At 41.6% G+C, this 15,439-nt stretch overlaps 1 protein-coding gene across 4 annotated transcripts in view; it reads left to right on the top strand.

The window, feature by feature from the left end:
• The window catches only part of ASTN1 (astrotactin 1), a 422,412-nt gene that overhangs the window by 357,294 nt on the left and 49,679 nt on the right, over nt 1–15,439 (top strand). For all 4 annotated transcript variants that reach the window (XM_063428244.1, XM_063428242.1, XM_063428243.1 and 1 more), the window contains 2 exons: nt 4,770–4,874; nt 14,479–14,667. In XM_063428244.1, coding sequence (XP_063284314.1) covers nt 4,770–4,874; nt 14,479–14,667 — 294 coding nt within the window. The remainder of the gene's footprint in view (nt 1–4,769; nt 4,875–14,478; nt 14,668–15,439) is intronic.

The raw sequence follows: 15,439 nt of genomic DNA, 5'->3' as shown, positions 1-15,439 counted from the left end.
TGTGCTGGATCAATATCCCACTGTAGGACGAATACCTGTCCAACTAGGCACATATCAGAAAGTGTTGCATTGCCCTGCAAAATGCTGTAGTAGGCCACTCACTTTCTGCAAGTTGGCAACTCTTGATCCAGCAAATGAACCCCAGACAAACACACTCCCTACTCCATGTTGACAGTTGGTGAACCATCATTTGACCTACTCAACACTGTACAAAATCTCTTACAGGGTTATTTACTAAAGTGAGAATTCAAAGTGAATTTCAAATGTAAGGACAAAATAGCGAAACTGTCTTCCTGCAAGGCTGAAAAAATACATTTTATTCTGTATTTAACAATGTATGTGACCAGGTTTGGCAGTGCATAACCAGACATGAACACCAACACACTTCAATTGCCAATGAGTCAGATCCAGGTAGTGCCTTGGCCCAATGCTCTCTATATTGATGATGGTTCACCCTGTTCACAGTCCACAACATCTGCAGGATTTCTACTATGTGGGATCTGGCATGGAGACGTCAGTAGAAGTTATGTGCCGGTTCCTGTAATGGTCTTGACTTGGAGGAGTGGAGTACAAGGCCACTTTTGGTCCAAAACCATCAGACCTTTCTCCAGCAGCAGTTTTCTATGTCTGCAGAGTGTGATTCCTGGCAACGCTTGGCAATTCGACTGGTCTACAAACATCCCTTGGCAGGCTGTATGCTCACTCCCTGATCGGGGAATTGGATGAAGGCCCAAGAGCTGATGGATGGCATTCTTCCAGCAAGGGGATATTACTGCTTCTTGTGGAAAGCTTGGGTAGGGGGGCTACCTTTTTATGTTTTATTCTTTTCTGTTAAGAAATATACTATTTTGTTATTTTTTGGGATAGTCCCGCATTATTAACATGACAGCGTGCTCCGGTAATTTATATTTGATCGATCCAGTTATAACACACCGTGTTGTTCATTTAAACTTATTACTTTAGTCTGATCTAGCTATTACACATAGTGTTTGTTCTCTCTTTACTATGTAACCCCTTAAGGACCAAACTTCTGGAATAAAAGGGAATCATGACATGTCACACATGTCATGTGTCCTTAAGGGGTTAAACAAAAATTAGGTAGTTGTGTAGACGTGACACTAAGTCAGATTTAGCATTGTCTTGCTATATTGATCTAGAGCAAGGGAGCTTTTCTTAATATTGCTTGACTTCATTTGCAAACCTTACTCTGTATGTAATCTATTTACCTCAATAAAAAATAATTAACAAAAAAAAAAAATAGCCAAACTGGAAAAGATCCCAGTCAACTATGCATTACATTTGGCCACTTTGGGCTTACATTTAAAATTCTCTTTGAATTCACTTTGAAATCTTAGTTTAGTAAATAACCCTGTTAGTGATAAACAAAATAATTCAAATTATGTTTTATCAGCCCATTAAGAGCTTCTTTCAGTCTTCTGAAGTCCACTTGTGATGTTTCATGACCCGGGCAGGCCTCTTTTTCTTATGTTGCCATGTTAGCAATTACTTTCTTACTGCCACTTGACCAAAAATACAGTTCAATGCCTTCTCTTGATATTTAAAAGTTATACTTGCATTCTTTGACCAGTGTTAATTAATCTGTGTGTGTAAATTAGTTAGGATGTTAGGAAATATTGCCGGATAAAAATTTTATTAAAACATATCTTTTATTAAGATAAGGCCAGGGACTAATGAAAGTATTTAGAAAATTGGGCAGACTAGATGGGCCGAATTTTTCTTATCTGCCATCACATTCTATGTTTCTATGTTAGTAGTATTAAAAATAAATCTACCAGTACTGATAAAGTAAATAAATGCACATGGATAGAATCAGTTTAAGTCCAGCAGGCGCGGATTTACATGCCTGATAACTGTAAGCACAACATTATAAAGCGGCCCTGGCACCCCCAACCCAAACATTAGAAAGTTAAAGTAACTATAATTAATTTATTATCATTATCATAGACATTGCAGGACAAGAAACATAAACAAAATATTCACATTTGGCAGCTGCATATGTATATATGTATGTGCATGTTTATGCTCTGCTTGTAATGTACAGTATTGTGTTTGAATCCGTGAGTATATTGAGAATTTGTGGCTGTGTAAATGCATGCAAGGTTAGATTACATAGGGTGTTTAGAGCTGAAACAATAACAGCTTGAGAGGTTTTATAGTTACAGTATGGGCTGTTTAGGATAATTAGAGTAAGGTTAAATTTAGCATTAGGGTATATGATGTGAGTTAAACACAGGATTAAGGTAAAGGATTTTCAGGTTTAGGCTTTGAGTGCTGGGGTTTGAAGGGTTATTGCAAAGTACTCAGCTTGTACTCAGCCTATGACATCTATAGATCAGTCAGATTGATGATATTAGAGATGCAGTTGTTGTGCATCACGAAGACCTTCCCTTGCTCCTCCTGCAAGGCGTTTCCTGTGTGAGAGGCTGTTCGTGGGCAGATGGGAAGTAGTGATCCCTTCCACTTCCTGTCCAGCCTCACACACAGACACTGGACTAACTGGGACAGCACAGAGTTTTACACCCTCTATAACTGTTCCTGCATCTGTAATATTAAGGCTGACTGCCGTACAGAGTACACTGGCTAAGGCTCCAGATATCCCCACCAGCCTATTTAAGCTCACAAAGGCACATTAGATGGCTACTCTGCCTAATGGTAAATCTGGCCATGTTTAAAGGGTTACTGATTTTCTAAAACTATTCCTTCTAATGTAATGTATCGAAAAAAGAGTAACACAATTATTTCTGTTATCCCAATAATAAATTATATGCACATGTATTTTTCTTGCCTACAGCAAGTTGAGTAGACCACAAAAAAAAATAAAAAAAATTGTGATCTCTCTGCATGAAATGACAGCTGCTACTGCAACTGAACAAATGAATGGAGATTTAAACACCAGCAATAGTATATTATCTTTCCCTTCACTGAAATAATTAGCTGCCGTAGGAAGTGCTTTCTTAATATACAGAATGCTGTGTATATTCGGCAACCCAGAGAAATTATTAAATAATGTGAGGACAGATTCAGGGAATCGGGACAATTAGGTGAGTGATAAAGTAAAAGACAGACACTCAAGCTGAGATCCACCAAACTTTTTGACAATCTCTGCTGTGTCCAGGTACAATGCCTAAGTGTAATCTATCTGAATCATATATTGTTGTACTGACTCAAGCAGCGCATAATCGATTAAACAAGTCAAGGTCAACGATGCAGAAACCAGAGAAGTCAGGGTAAGAAGGGGAAAAAAAAGAAATCATAGAAGATATAGTGTGCTCTCAGATAACCAGAAAGGAAACCAGGACAGGGCAAGGATGAGATTAAGAGGATTGGTTAATATAGGCACAGAACCCTTCCAATTGATTGGCGTCACACATGTGCCGTGTTACAACAATGTAATCACACTAGACGCACGCATTGTGCACGCCATAAAAGGGCCGTAGCATTCTGCATCCACACCAAAGCCAGGAGGTTTAGAGGATGCACCAGGAGGCATGAAGCTCATCAGGATGGCGACTGGCTGGCAGGGTAACAGCGGGTAATGTGACAAATGGGCTGTAATAAAAATAAAGAAATAAAAGCACCCTTTTGTATTGCTTTTACGGTTTGGTTATGAAAAAAAAAAATTTTTTACCTTGACAATCCATACACAGAAGGCAGGCAAGACACAATTTTTTTTCAAAATTGTACATAATAAACACAAGTGTACCCAGTTGTAATTTTATGCTAGAACGTCAATTGCTAATACCCTCTGTAAATGTCATGATCTATGTACAACCTTTTGTTACAATTCCTGAACTTCCATGCAAACATACAATAAAACTTAAAAAAAAAATAAAAAATAAAGAAACAAATATTGAAAAAACTACTGGTTATTTCATTATCCAATAATTGTAGCTATTCGTAGTTGAATGTTTTTGGTAGCTGTAGAAAATCAACTAATTTGCCATTGTCCATTATTTCGTGGACTCCCAGTCTGCTCTCCAATTTTATTTCTGTTCCTTTCTCTTTATTCATGAACACGAGCCATTGGACAATTTTACTCGCTAAATGATTGAAAACTCTGCCATTGGACACATTTACTCGCTAAATGATTGAAAACTCTGTCATTGGACAATTTTACTTGCTAAATGAATGAAAGGTCTGCTTGTGTTATTTGCTTTGTCTTGGTGAAAGCTGTTGCTCATTAACTTGGGATCCCTGTGAATGTTGATGTTTGATCTAAACCAAGCATATGTTGAAGAATTACTGTCGCTTAAGAAAAGAAAAAGTAATATTTGACAGAACCACAAATCACATCAATATACTGTGGTCAGAAATTCTGCTTATCAGTGAAAATATACGCAGTGGGCTAAGACAGGCAAGTTGAAAGATAATTGCCTTTTTACACAAAGGGAGACATGCAAACATACATTTGAGATATAAGTTACATGAGGTGTCACCAGCAAGATATATCAGTTGAGGATAAATCAAGACAGTGTCAATTTATCTTCCAAATTAATGTTAGCCCAACAGATAAGGTGTCATTACATAATACATAGGAGTCTGTTCACTAAACAATTGCTGTCACTTACAAATCACACAAAACAGAAGAATAAAACAACATGTAACTTCGCTATAAACTCAATGCGTCACTCATTTCTTGTCACACAGCTTGGTGATATGGCTAATGGCTCCAACAGTCGGCTACTACTTTTTTTGTGTATCATTTAATATGAAATATGTTTACTTTAATACTATTTTCTTGGTTGTAGGTATGGTGAATTACAGTGAAGTGTCTGGTTACCCCATAGTTCAACACTGGACAGTCCGTTCTGTCATGTTTCACGTTCGACTCAACCAACCAGCTGTGTCCCAAGGTAAGAACACAATAAAAATCCTTACATATCAGTGGATATGTGATGAATGTGTTGCATTTCCTTCGATTCCTGTGAAGAACTGAATGAAACAGAATAAATAAAGACTGCTCTATGAAAAATACCTCCGGCTGATTGTAAATCATGTGAAATGAACTTATCTTACTTGCTCAACTGATATATTTATTATTCCTAAAATATTTATTTAACTCTATAATTGCTGACTTGTCTGGTATGCCCTTGGTGCCACTGTGCTTAAAACATTCAAATCACAAGAATTGTCTATGTGACAGTCTGAAAGAAGAGACAAGGATAAAACAGCCAGGACAACACTGTGTCTGTACATCTTGACGTGTATAGTATATGGAGATATTTTATTATTAGGCTCTTTTCTTTCAACAACAACCTGATGGGCTAAACACCCTAACAATCTCTTGATTTAAAGGGGGTCATTATTTCAGAGAAGCCCCCTAAAATAAAATAGGCAAAAGGTAATTTATATATATATATATATATATATATATATATATATATATATATATATTAATATATAAATATATATACACACACACACAACACACAAAATCCAGCACACTCATCCATTCTCTAAACAGCAGCTTCAAAGATCACAGAATGTAATAGTTTTATTTAAAAACACCTAACCTAGGCAAAAATAATGGGGGTTTAGTTACAGTATATGATCATACATTGCATAAGCCTGCCACAGTGTCAATGTACCCCATTATTGGCAGGTCCCAGCTCCTACTCTAGACACATAATCCCTGCTCTTGTGAGATTAACCCACTTACTTGCGAAATTATTTGTCCTGGGACTCTCTGCAGGACATATATAGATATATTTGAATGTCAGTATTATAAGACACCCATATGCAAAACCTACACATGTATGTCCCTAAGTAGCCTGCAGATCTATATATATGTTTAGAATGTTCATTAAGTGTCTAATTATTATCGGAACCAGGTAATCATTGTTAACCACCGTTCAAGATCCCTCAAAAAGGCTCTTTTGCTTTGAAAAAAAGGACTGAACACCATGCTTGCCTTTTCAGGAGGGCCTGCCCCTCAATGCATCAACAATTTAGCAAATTGTATCACAAACTCACCCTTAATGCCACCAACCTACACAATACACCTGTAACTCCCAGTGCTATGAGATATGCTATTATCCTGCAAATCTATTGTTATTAGAAACAATACCCACCCCCCCACCCCCACTTTCGTTACTAGCAAATACGCCAAGAAAGTAAAGGACAGCAAACCCAGAGGTTGTAAACAAATGCAAAGCCAAGATCCAGCGCACAAGAATACCCTAAACTCTGACTTGACTAATGCGTGCTAAAAGTACTATTGGTGCTTAAACGTTGCTGGAGGATTCCGAATAAAGTCCCTGTCCCTGAGGAATTTGTGTGCGCTAGATCTTCTGTATGCTTTTGTTTATACACTTTGATGCGGGGCACTAAACTGTACCTTTGCAAACTGTGGAAATGTTTAAAGATCCATCTGATATGATGGTTTATACATTGTACTAATAAAATAGATATATATATTTATATATCGGTTTGCGTTGATCTTCTTTTGTAGCACAGCTTGGCCTGAGGATTGATAGCATGCGCTAACAAACGGCTGTTGCAGATTACACATTTCATGAAATTAAGTCAGCAGCAGACAGGTTTTTTTTTTCTAAAAATGTACAATTATCAAGCTGTGCTGCGATTCAAGATTCACATCTTCAGAGTCACTGTAGCAGATACAGCAAGGGAAGCAGTAAAAATGCTGCGTGCAAGCAGTTTAGTTTAGTTGCTAAGTGGTTTTAGTACAATGGCTAACTTTTGGCAGTTCAGCCATTGTGGACTATATCTCCAACCATCCCCAGCCACCCAAATCAGATACTCAGCACAGGAACGTTCACCTCCAGACTAGGCATGGCACTGAACAATTTCTTCATTTTTTAAAACAATCAGAGAAACCCCCCAGGCCCCCCAAATATATCCGAGAGAGAGGATATACAAAACAGTGAACGGTGTAATATGGGGAAATAATTCCATCATGGTGTTAAAGAGTTATGAATTTCTTAAAATACACTTATTTATTATGTATCTTTTATAGTATATACGTTTTTGGAATTAGAGGTAGATAAGAGTAGGTTTATGGCTATTTGGCATGTTGTTGCCATTAATTCAGCCTCTTCTCTCTCTCTATCCCTCTGAACTGTGTATCATAGGAAAAAAAGTAGCATTGATGGGTTCTAGAGATATCATAATAAATCATGAGCTGGCACTATATAAATGACAATAATAATAATGATAATAATAATAAAAATGTCTCCAAAACCAAGGTGGCATTTTTTTTTTTCAACATACCTTTCACAGTTATGTATTTTTCTATTAGATTATGTTTTTAGGCTAGGGTTAGTTTGTAGCCTGGGTATTGATGAGTAATGTTAGGGTCCTGTAGGGGTTAAATTTGCTGCAATGTAGAAGTTAATTAAAAGGACACTATAGGCACCCAGACCACTTTAGCTCATTGAAGTAGTCTGGGTGCATAGTCCCCGGTCCCTTAACCCTGAAAAGATAACTACTGCAGGTAAGTGAAAGAGGATTTTTTTTAACCCTTTCTGCACCACGGGGGGCTTTGACGGAGGGGGGAGCTGTAGTACGTGGAAAACAACTTTGCATTCCTGGCGCTGTAGTTTCCCTTTAATGATTAGTGGCAGCATAACTGAAGTGTAGGGAGTGGGGTTTAATGTTTATAAATAGTGTTGTCGCGAACCCAAAATTTTCGGTTCGCGAACGGCGAACGCGAACTTCCGCAAATGTTCGCGAACCGCGCGAACCGCCATTGACTTCAATGGGCAGGCGAATTTTAAAACCAACAGAGACTCTTTCTGGCCACAAAAGTGATGGAAAAGTTGTTTCAAGGGGACTAACACCTGGACTGTGGCATGCCGGAGGGGGATCCATGGCAAAACTCCCATGGAAAATTACACAGTTGATGCAGAGTCTGCTTTTAATCCATAAAGGGCAGAAATCACCTAACATTGACACCTGTCCTCAAAGCTCCTGATACACACTGACACAGAGCAGAATAGAGACTGTTCCCCGTCCTCAGAGACCATGATTCACACTGACACAGAGCAGAATAGAGACTGTTACCCCTACATAGGGTCACTTGGCAGATATGGCGGGGTCGTGGGAGGATGACTTTCACCTCTTCCCCTGTTAGATTCCCGTTGTGCTGTGACATCACCCTTATACGCTGTGTAAAGCATACTACCGGTATTTAATTTGATCAGCATGGCCACTTGAGCTTTTATAGTTTTCACGCTGCTTGTAGTTTATATATGGTTCACAAAAATCAAACAAACGATAAAGTAAACATGTAAGGATTCAGAATATTCTTTCAAACCCTTACACATTGTGTGTACATACTTTTTGTATTAAGTTTGTGGCTTTAACCCCTTAAGGACCAAACTTCTGGAATAAAAGGGAATCATGACATGTCACACATGTCATGTGTCCTTAAGGGGTTAAAGAGGTTCACGTTGTTTCTATGATGTGCATAACATGTTCTTGTAAATGTTTGTTAAATTTTTCCTGGAATTGTAATTTTTGAATCTGAATAAAGATAGTCAAATCCCTGATACACACTGACACAGAGCGGAATAGAGACTGTTCCCCCTACATAGGGTCACTTGGCAGATATGGATTGACACCTGTCCTCAAAACCCCTGATACACACTGACACAGAGCAGAATAGAGACTGTTCCCCCTACATAGGGTCACTTGGCAGATATGGATTGACACCTGTCCTCAGAGACCATGATACACACTGACACAGAGCAGAATAGAGACTGTTCCCTGTCCACAGAGACCATGATACACACTGACACAGAGCAGAATAGGGACTGTTCCCCCTACATAGGGTCACTTGGCAGGTATGGATTGGCACCTGTCCTCAAAGCCCATGATACACACTGGGGGGAGCTACTGTCCTCCCCAACCACTGCGCGGTGGGTGGGGGCCATAAATCACAATGGGGGGACCTACTGTCCTCCCCCCCTCGGCCCCCACCCCTGCGCGGTGGGTGGGGGCCATAAATCACAATGGGGGGCCTACTTTCCTCCCCCCCGGCCCCCATCCCTGCGCAGTGGGTGGGGGGCATAAATCACAATGGGACGGACCTACAGATAGGAGTGGAGTATTGTTCATATCAGTTTAATACCTTCCGCGTCTCCTATCAATGGACGTGTATATGGCAGCCATTTTAGGAACCGCCCACCTGGGACCCGAGCAAGGTTACCTCGTTCAAGCTGCTCTGGTTCCTTGATGAGCCAGCTGCCCGTGAGTTAACATGTCCCGTGGAGAAGCACTCTGTCCTGTAAAGCCTCACCACAAAAAAATTAAATAAATAACAGCACTCGGAGTGGTGAGTTTAGTAAATGTTCATATCAGTTTAATACCTTCCGCGTCTCCTATCAGTGGACGTGTATATGGCAGCCATTTTAGGAACCGCACACCTGGGACCCGAGCAAGGTCACCTCTTTCAACAGGCGACATGATTTGGCCCTGTAAAACTATCCTGGATATTCTCTATAAGTTCTATGGATATGGCATTGATTTATGTAACAGGGAGATGGAAGAAGATGCTTGGTCGGTCCTCTTACTTGAAATTTGTGGCACTGCGCGGGCAAGCTAATGTGCCACCAGATAGGAGTGGTGAGTTTAGTATTGTTCATATCAGTTTAATACCTTCCGCATCTCCTATCAGTGGACGTGTAAATGGCAGAGATTTTTAATTGTTGAATCACCTCCCCTTTTTAGGCGAAGGTGGGAAGATGCTTAGACCACTGGTATATTGGTGCCATCTTGGAGGATTTTTTTTGGGTTTGGTTTTTGAAGCCACAGTGCTGCACCAGTGGGCCTAAAAATTAGGCATGTACACATGCCTGAAAAATTTGGTATTGTTGCAGCCGCTGCTGTAGCAGCGGCCAGACAAATTGATGTTTGTTTCACAGGCAGAAAGTGCCCTAAAACATGGCGGCTTGAACCCTAGTTGGTGGCGGATAAGTCACGCAAGTCAAACGTCATTCAGAGCTAAAATACAGCAGTGTGTGGACCATTTTTAGCCCAAGGCAGCTCATCTCATCAGGCCTTTTTTAATCGAATGTATCGCCCAGTGTCAGTCCCTTCGGGATCCATCCCTCATTCATCTTAATAAAGGTGAGGTAATCTAGACTTTTTTGACCTAGGCGACTTCTCTTCTCAGTGACAATACCTCCTGCTGCACTGAAGGTCCTTTCTGACAGGACACTTGAAGCGGGGCAGGCCAGAAGTTCTATCGCAAATTGGGATAGCTCAGGCCACAGGTCAAGCCTGCACACTCAGTAGTCAAGGGGTTAATCGCTCCTCAGAGTGTCGATATCTGCAGTTAAGGCGAGGTAGTCTGCTACCTGTCGGTCGAGTCGCTCTCTGAGGGTGGATCCCGAAGGGCTGTGGCGATGCATAGGACTTAAAAAGGTCCGCATGTCCTCCATCAACAACACGTCTTTAAAGCATCCTGTCCTTGCCGGCGTGGTCGTGGGAGGAGGAGGAGGATGACTTCCACCTCTCCCCCTGTTAGATTCCCGTTGTGCTGTGACATCACCCTTATATGCTGTGTAAAGCATACTTTTTAATTTATGTTGCAAATGCTGCATCCTTTCCGACTTGTTGTAATTCGGTAACATTTCCGCCACTTTCTGCTTATACCGTGGGTCTAGTAGCGTGGACACCAAGTACAGGTCATTCTCCTTCAGCCTTTTTATACGAGGGTCCCTCAACAGGCAGGACAGCATGAAAGACCCCATTTGCACAAGGTTGGATGCCGAGCTACTCATTTCCCGTTCCTCCTCCTCACTGATGTCATTGAAGGTATGTTCTTCCCCCCAGCCACGTACAACACCACAGGTACCAGATAGGTGACAACGAGCACCCTGGGATGCCTGTTGTGTTTGGTCTTGCTCCTCCTCCTCCTCCTCCTCAAAGCTACATTCCTCCTCTGACTCCTCTTCCTCACAATCCTCTTCCAGCATTGCCGCAGGTCCAGCAAGCGATGCTGATAAGGCTGTTTCTGGTGGTGATGGTGACCACAACTCTTCCTCTTCCTCTTCACGCTCATCTACAGCCTGATCCAGCACTCTTCGCAGGGCACGCTCCAGGAAGAAAACAAATGGTATGATGTCGCTGATGGTGCCTTCGTTGCGACTGACTAGGTTTGTCACCTCCTCAAAAGGACGCATGAGCCTACAGGCATTGCGCATGAGCGTCCAGTAACGTGGCAAAAAAATTCCCAGCTCCCCAGAGGCTGTCCTAGCACCCCGGTCATACAAATATTCATTAACAGCTTTTTCTTGTTGGAGCAGGCGGTCGAACATTAGGAGTGTGGAATTCCAACGTGTAGGGCTGTCGCAAATCAAGCGCCTCACTGGCATATTGTTTCGCCGCTGGATATCGGCAAAGTGAGCCATGGCCGTGTAGGAACGCCTTAAATGGCCACACACCTTCCTGGCCTGCTTCAGGACGTCCTGTAAGCCTGTGTACTTATGCACAAAGCGTTGTACGATCAGATTACACACATTTGCCATGCACGGCACATGTGTCAACTTGCCCAACTTCAATGCCGCTATCAAATTCTTTCCGTTGTCACACACCACTTTGCCGATATCCAGTTGCTGCGGAGTCAGCCACTTTTCCACCTGTGCGTTCAGGGCGGACAGGAGTGCTTGTCCGGTGTGACTCTCTGCTTTCAAGCAAGTCAAACCCAAGACGGCGTGACACTGCCGTATCCGGGATGTGGAATAGTACCTGGGGAGCTGGGAGGGTGCCGTTGATGTGGAGCAAGACGCAGCAGCACAAGAGGACTCAGCCGAGGAGGTTATGGAAGAGGATGGAGTAGGAGGAGTAGAGGAGGTGGCAGCAGGACTGCCTGCAATTCGTGGCGGTGTCACCAACTCCTCTGCAATGCCACGCATTCCTTGCTTGTCAGCCGTCAGCAGGTTTACCCAATGCGCAGTGTAGGTGATATACCTGCCCTGACCATGCTTTGCAGACCAGGTATCAGTGGTCAGATGGACCCTTGCCCCAACACTGTGTGCCAGACATGCCATGACTTCCTTTTGCACAATCGAGTACAAGTTGGGGATTGCCTTTTGTGAAAAGAAATTCCGGCCGGGTACCTTCCACTGCGGTGTCCCAATAGCTACAAATTTTTTGAACGCCTCAGACTCAACCAGATTGTATGGTAAAAGCTGGCGGGCTAATAGTTCGGACAAGCCAGCTGTCAGACGCTGGGCAAGGGGGTGACTTGGTGACATTGGCTTCTTACGCTCAAACATGTCCTTGACAGACACATGACTGTGGGCAGATGAGCGGGAACTGCTCAAGGCGGGAGACGGAGTGGCGGATGGTTGAGAGGGGGCAAGAAGGACAGCAGTGGTTGACGTGGCTGAAGATGCTAGACCAGGAGGAGGATGGCGGCTTAGGGTAGGCGTGCTGCTTGTACTCATGTGTTGATCCCATAGGCGTTTGTGATGTGAGATCATGTGCCTACGCAAAGCAGTTGTACCTAGGTGGGTGTTGGACCTCCCACGACTCAGTTTCCTTTGGCACAGGTTGCAAATGGCATCGCTGTTGTCCGAGGCAGACACACAAAAAAAAGCCACACTGCTGAGCTCTGCAATGACGGCATTCTGGTGGTGGACACAGCATGCGTTGATTGGCGTGCTGTCGGGCTGACCCCGGGTGCCGATGCATGCTGTCTGACTGTGCCACTAGCTCCTTGCGACGACCCCCCTCTGCTTCCAACTCGTCTCCTCCTCCTCTCTGTCTCCCCATCTGAACTTTCGCCCTGTTCTTCTTCTTGCCGAGCGGGCACCCACGTGACATCCATGGACGCATCGTCATCATCAACCGCTTCGCTTGTATCTGACAACTCAGAAAAGGAAGCAGCAGCGGGTACAACATCATCATCATCATCACACCGTACCGTAATGTATCTATTAATGTTTTTGTAGTGTAGGGGTTAATCTTTAGTGATAATGAGTAGAGAGCAATGTAAATGGTAAGTGGAGGGCTTAACTGCAACGGCAGCACTGGGTCTGGGACCTACAGTCCTGGGTGGCAGCTATTACAGCTGCCTTCAATTTTAACTGTAGCAGGTGCCACTCAAGAATATAACGCTCACTAATCGCATGCAGAATTGGGCTCCATGGCTGCGTTATCACCTGTTAATTATGAGGAAGATTTCCATGGACGATATCACCATCCATTTAGTATGGGAATTTAAAACAGTTGCCCCGATATTTCTAAATTCATTATGCACATACACACATTCACATTTGTCAACATTCCATGTCTGAAATGCACGTTGTACGGCTGAGTGCTTTTTGTCATATTCAAATCCGTTTTTGTACGTGATGTCACTGCTCAGAACCCTGTTTTCGCAAACTCCAGCAGAGTCAGTAACAATCAGTAACAATGTAACAATGACAGGGGAGTGATACATGTGGCTCAGCAGGATTTGTGCCACCTCAAGACTCTAACAACCAGAACACGATCAGGAAGTTAGAAAATGTGTGAAAAACACACTCACGGATATTACATATCACATCGAGATTAATTAGTTATAGACTTCACTAGCAAAGTATTTTTAAAACTAATATAAAGCTAAGGGAATACGAATAACAAGCTTGTGTATCAATTGTTCTATTGAGCCATCTAGAAGTAAAAAATCAGTAAATGTTCAAAACTTAATTATGTATTTATCTGATAAGCCTTCATGAAAACTGTGTGTGGGGTGGGGGGAGTGGGGGGGGGGGGACAATTGTTTTTGATATTTTATCGTATTCTGATTTTGTAACATTTTAGACAGAGTCAGAAATATTACTATAGAAAAAAAATACAGTTTTTGTTAAATACACTTTGTGTGACAAAGTAGTCAAATAAAAATGGGCAAATACCCTGCTTATCGATATATCTAATGAATCAAATAACATTGGTTTTTGTGGTGTATAGTCTCAAAAATACTTGAGAATGTTATAATAAAAGTAAAATAAAAATAATGCCTTATGTGGGCATGATGTACCGTTACCAGGCTACAGCCAGGTGTCTGGCCTTGCATGCGGCTATTAATGCTTGCATAAATGCCTCTCTTCTCTCCCATGGCTTTGTACAGAGAGGAAGATGGCACTTCCAGTGCCTCTGACAAATAAAAGAGAAGTTAGTTTCTTCGCTGGGTGAAGACCAATCCAGGAGCAAAGAGGAATGTAAATCAGCTAAATTGGCTACACAATGGATTGGGAGGAAAATGGATAGGTTATAGTTAATTATGGTCATATATTTTAAAGCTAGAGCACTTATCATGGAAATAAATAAACGATTGCCATTGGCTAATCCCCATTTAGTATTTTTAATCCAGATTAGAACTTTATAACTGTTCCTTATGTTTAAATATGCCTCAGGATTCTTTTATTTAGCTATATGATTCCACAAAAAAACCCATTGTTTGATGCTAAGAAATGCATTCCCTCTCAATGATCCTGTCTCTATCAGCTTTTACTCAGGCTCTTCATTCGTTGGATGGGGCCACGTCACGGCTGGAGTTTACACCATTGTTGGATCAGTTTGGATCCCATTATATCCAAGAGGCGCTATATGGCTTCCATGAGACCTGCTCCATCTGGTACCCCAATCGACAAGTACAGAGGCAGCTGTGGATGGAATTTGAGGATATCAGCAAAGGTAGAAAAAAAATAAAAAAATAAAAGATTTAAGTGTAATGGTATGAAAATTATTTATTCATTCATAGTTCAAACTGAGCGTTTGGGTGTATGACCCTGGAAATGGATGTCTTGCTCCCTCTCCATTAAAATGTTCTAACATAGTGAAAAAGACACTGGAGCACAAAGAAGCAATCCATTTAAGTCATACAATGCATTATGCATATACAAAATGCTGCCCCTTGCAATAAAAATTCACTTAATTATAATGAGCCTGATAGTGTTTGAAATCCTCTTATAGTTCATTAGCAACAATATATGGAACACAAAAGAACATCTACAGATGTCCTCTGTGTAGAGATATGCGATGTAATTAAATCTGAAATCTTAATGCAACATTGTATATATAATATATATAATATATGCTATTATACTGCCATCCAACGGCAGGGTTGGGAAGAGTAATCCCACAAGTCAGCATTTAGAAAAACAAAAAAACAATCCAACTGCCATGATCCCAGGTCTAACTGATTTAGTCAGCAAGGCAGACATACCTCTGTAGTTGGGTTAGTATCCTAGATGGAAGCATGACTTTCTTCAGAATTGGGCAGCCATGATATACATCTCAGGTAGTCATCCAGTGTTCAATTTTTTTTGAAACGTTATGGGATTTATTGCTAAACTCCAAAATGTTGCAAATTATGGTCTGAATGGCAAAAAAAGGATAATATACCTGACTTGGAAGAATTCCAGTTTGGCTTGTTTGTCCTACAATGAAATTCATTGGAATTCCT

Source organism: Pelobates fuscus, chromosome 7 (assembly GCF_036172605.1).
Source record: "Pelobates fuscus isolate aPelFus1 chromosome 7, aPelFus1.pri, whole genome shotgun sequence".
Classification (NCBI taxonomy): domain Eukaryota; kingdom Metazoa; phylum Chordata; class Amphibia; order Anura; family Pelobatidae; genus Pelobates; species Pelobates fuscus.
This window is presented reverse-complemented; position numbering and strand designations above follow the sequence as displayed.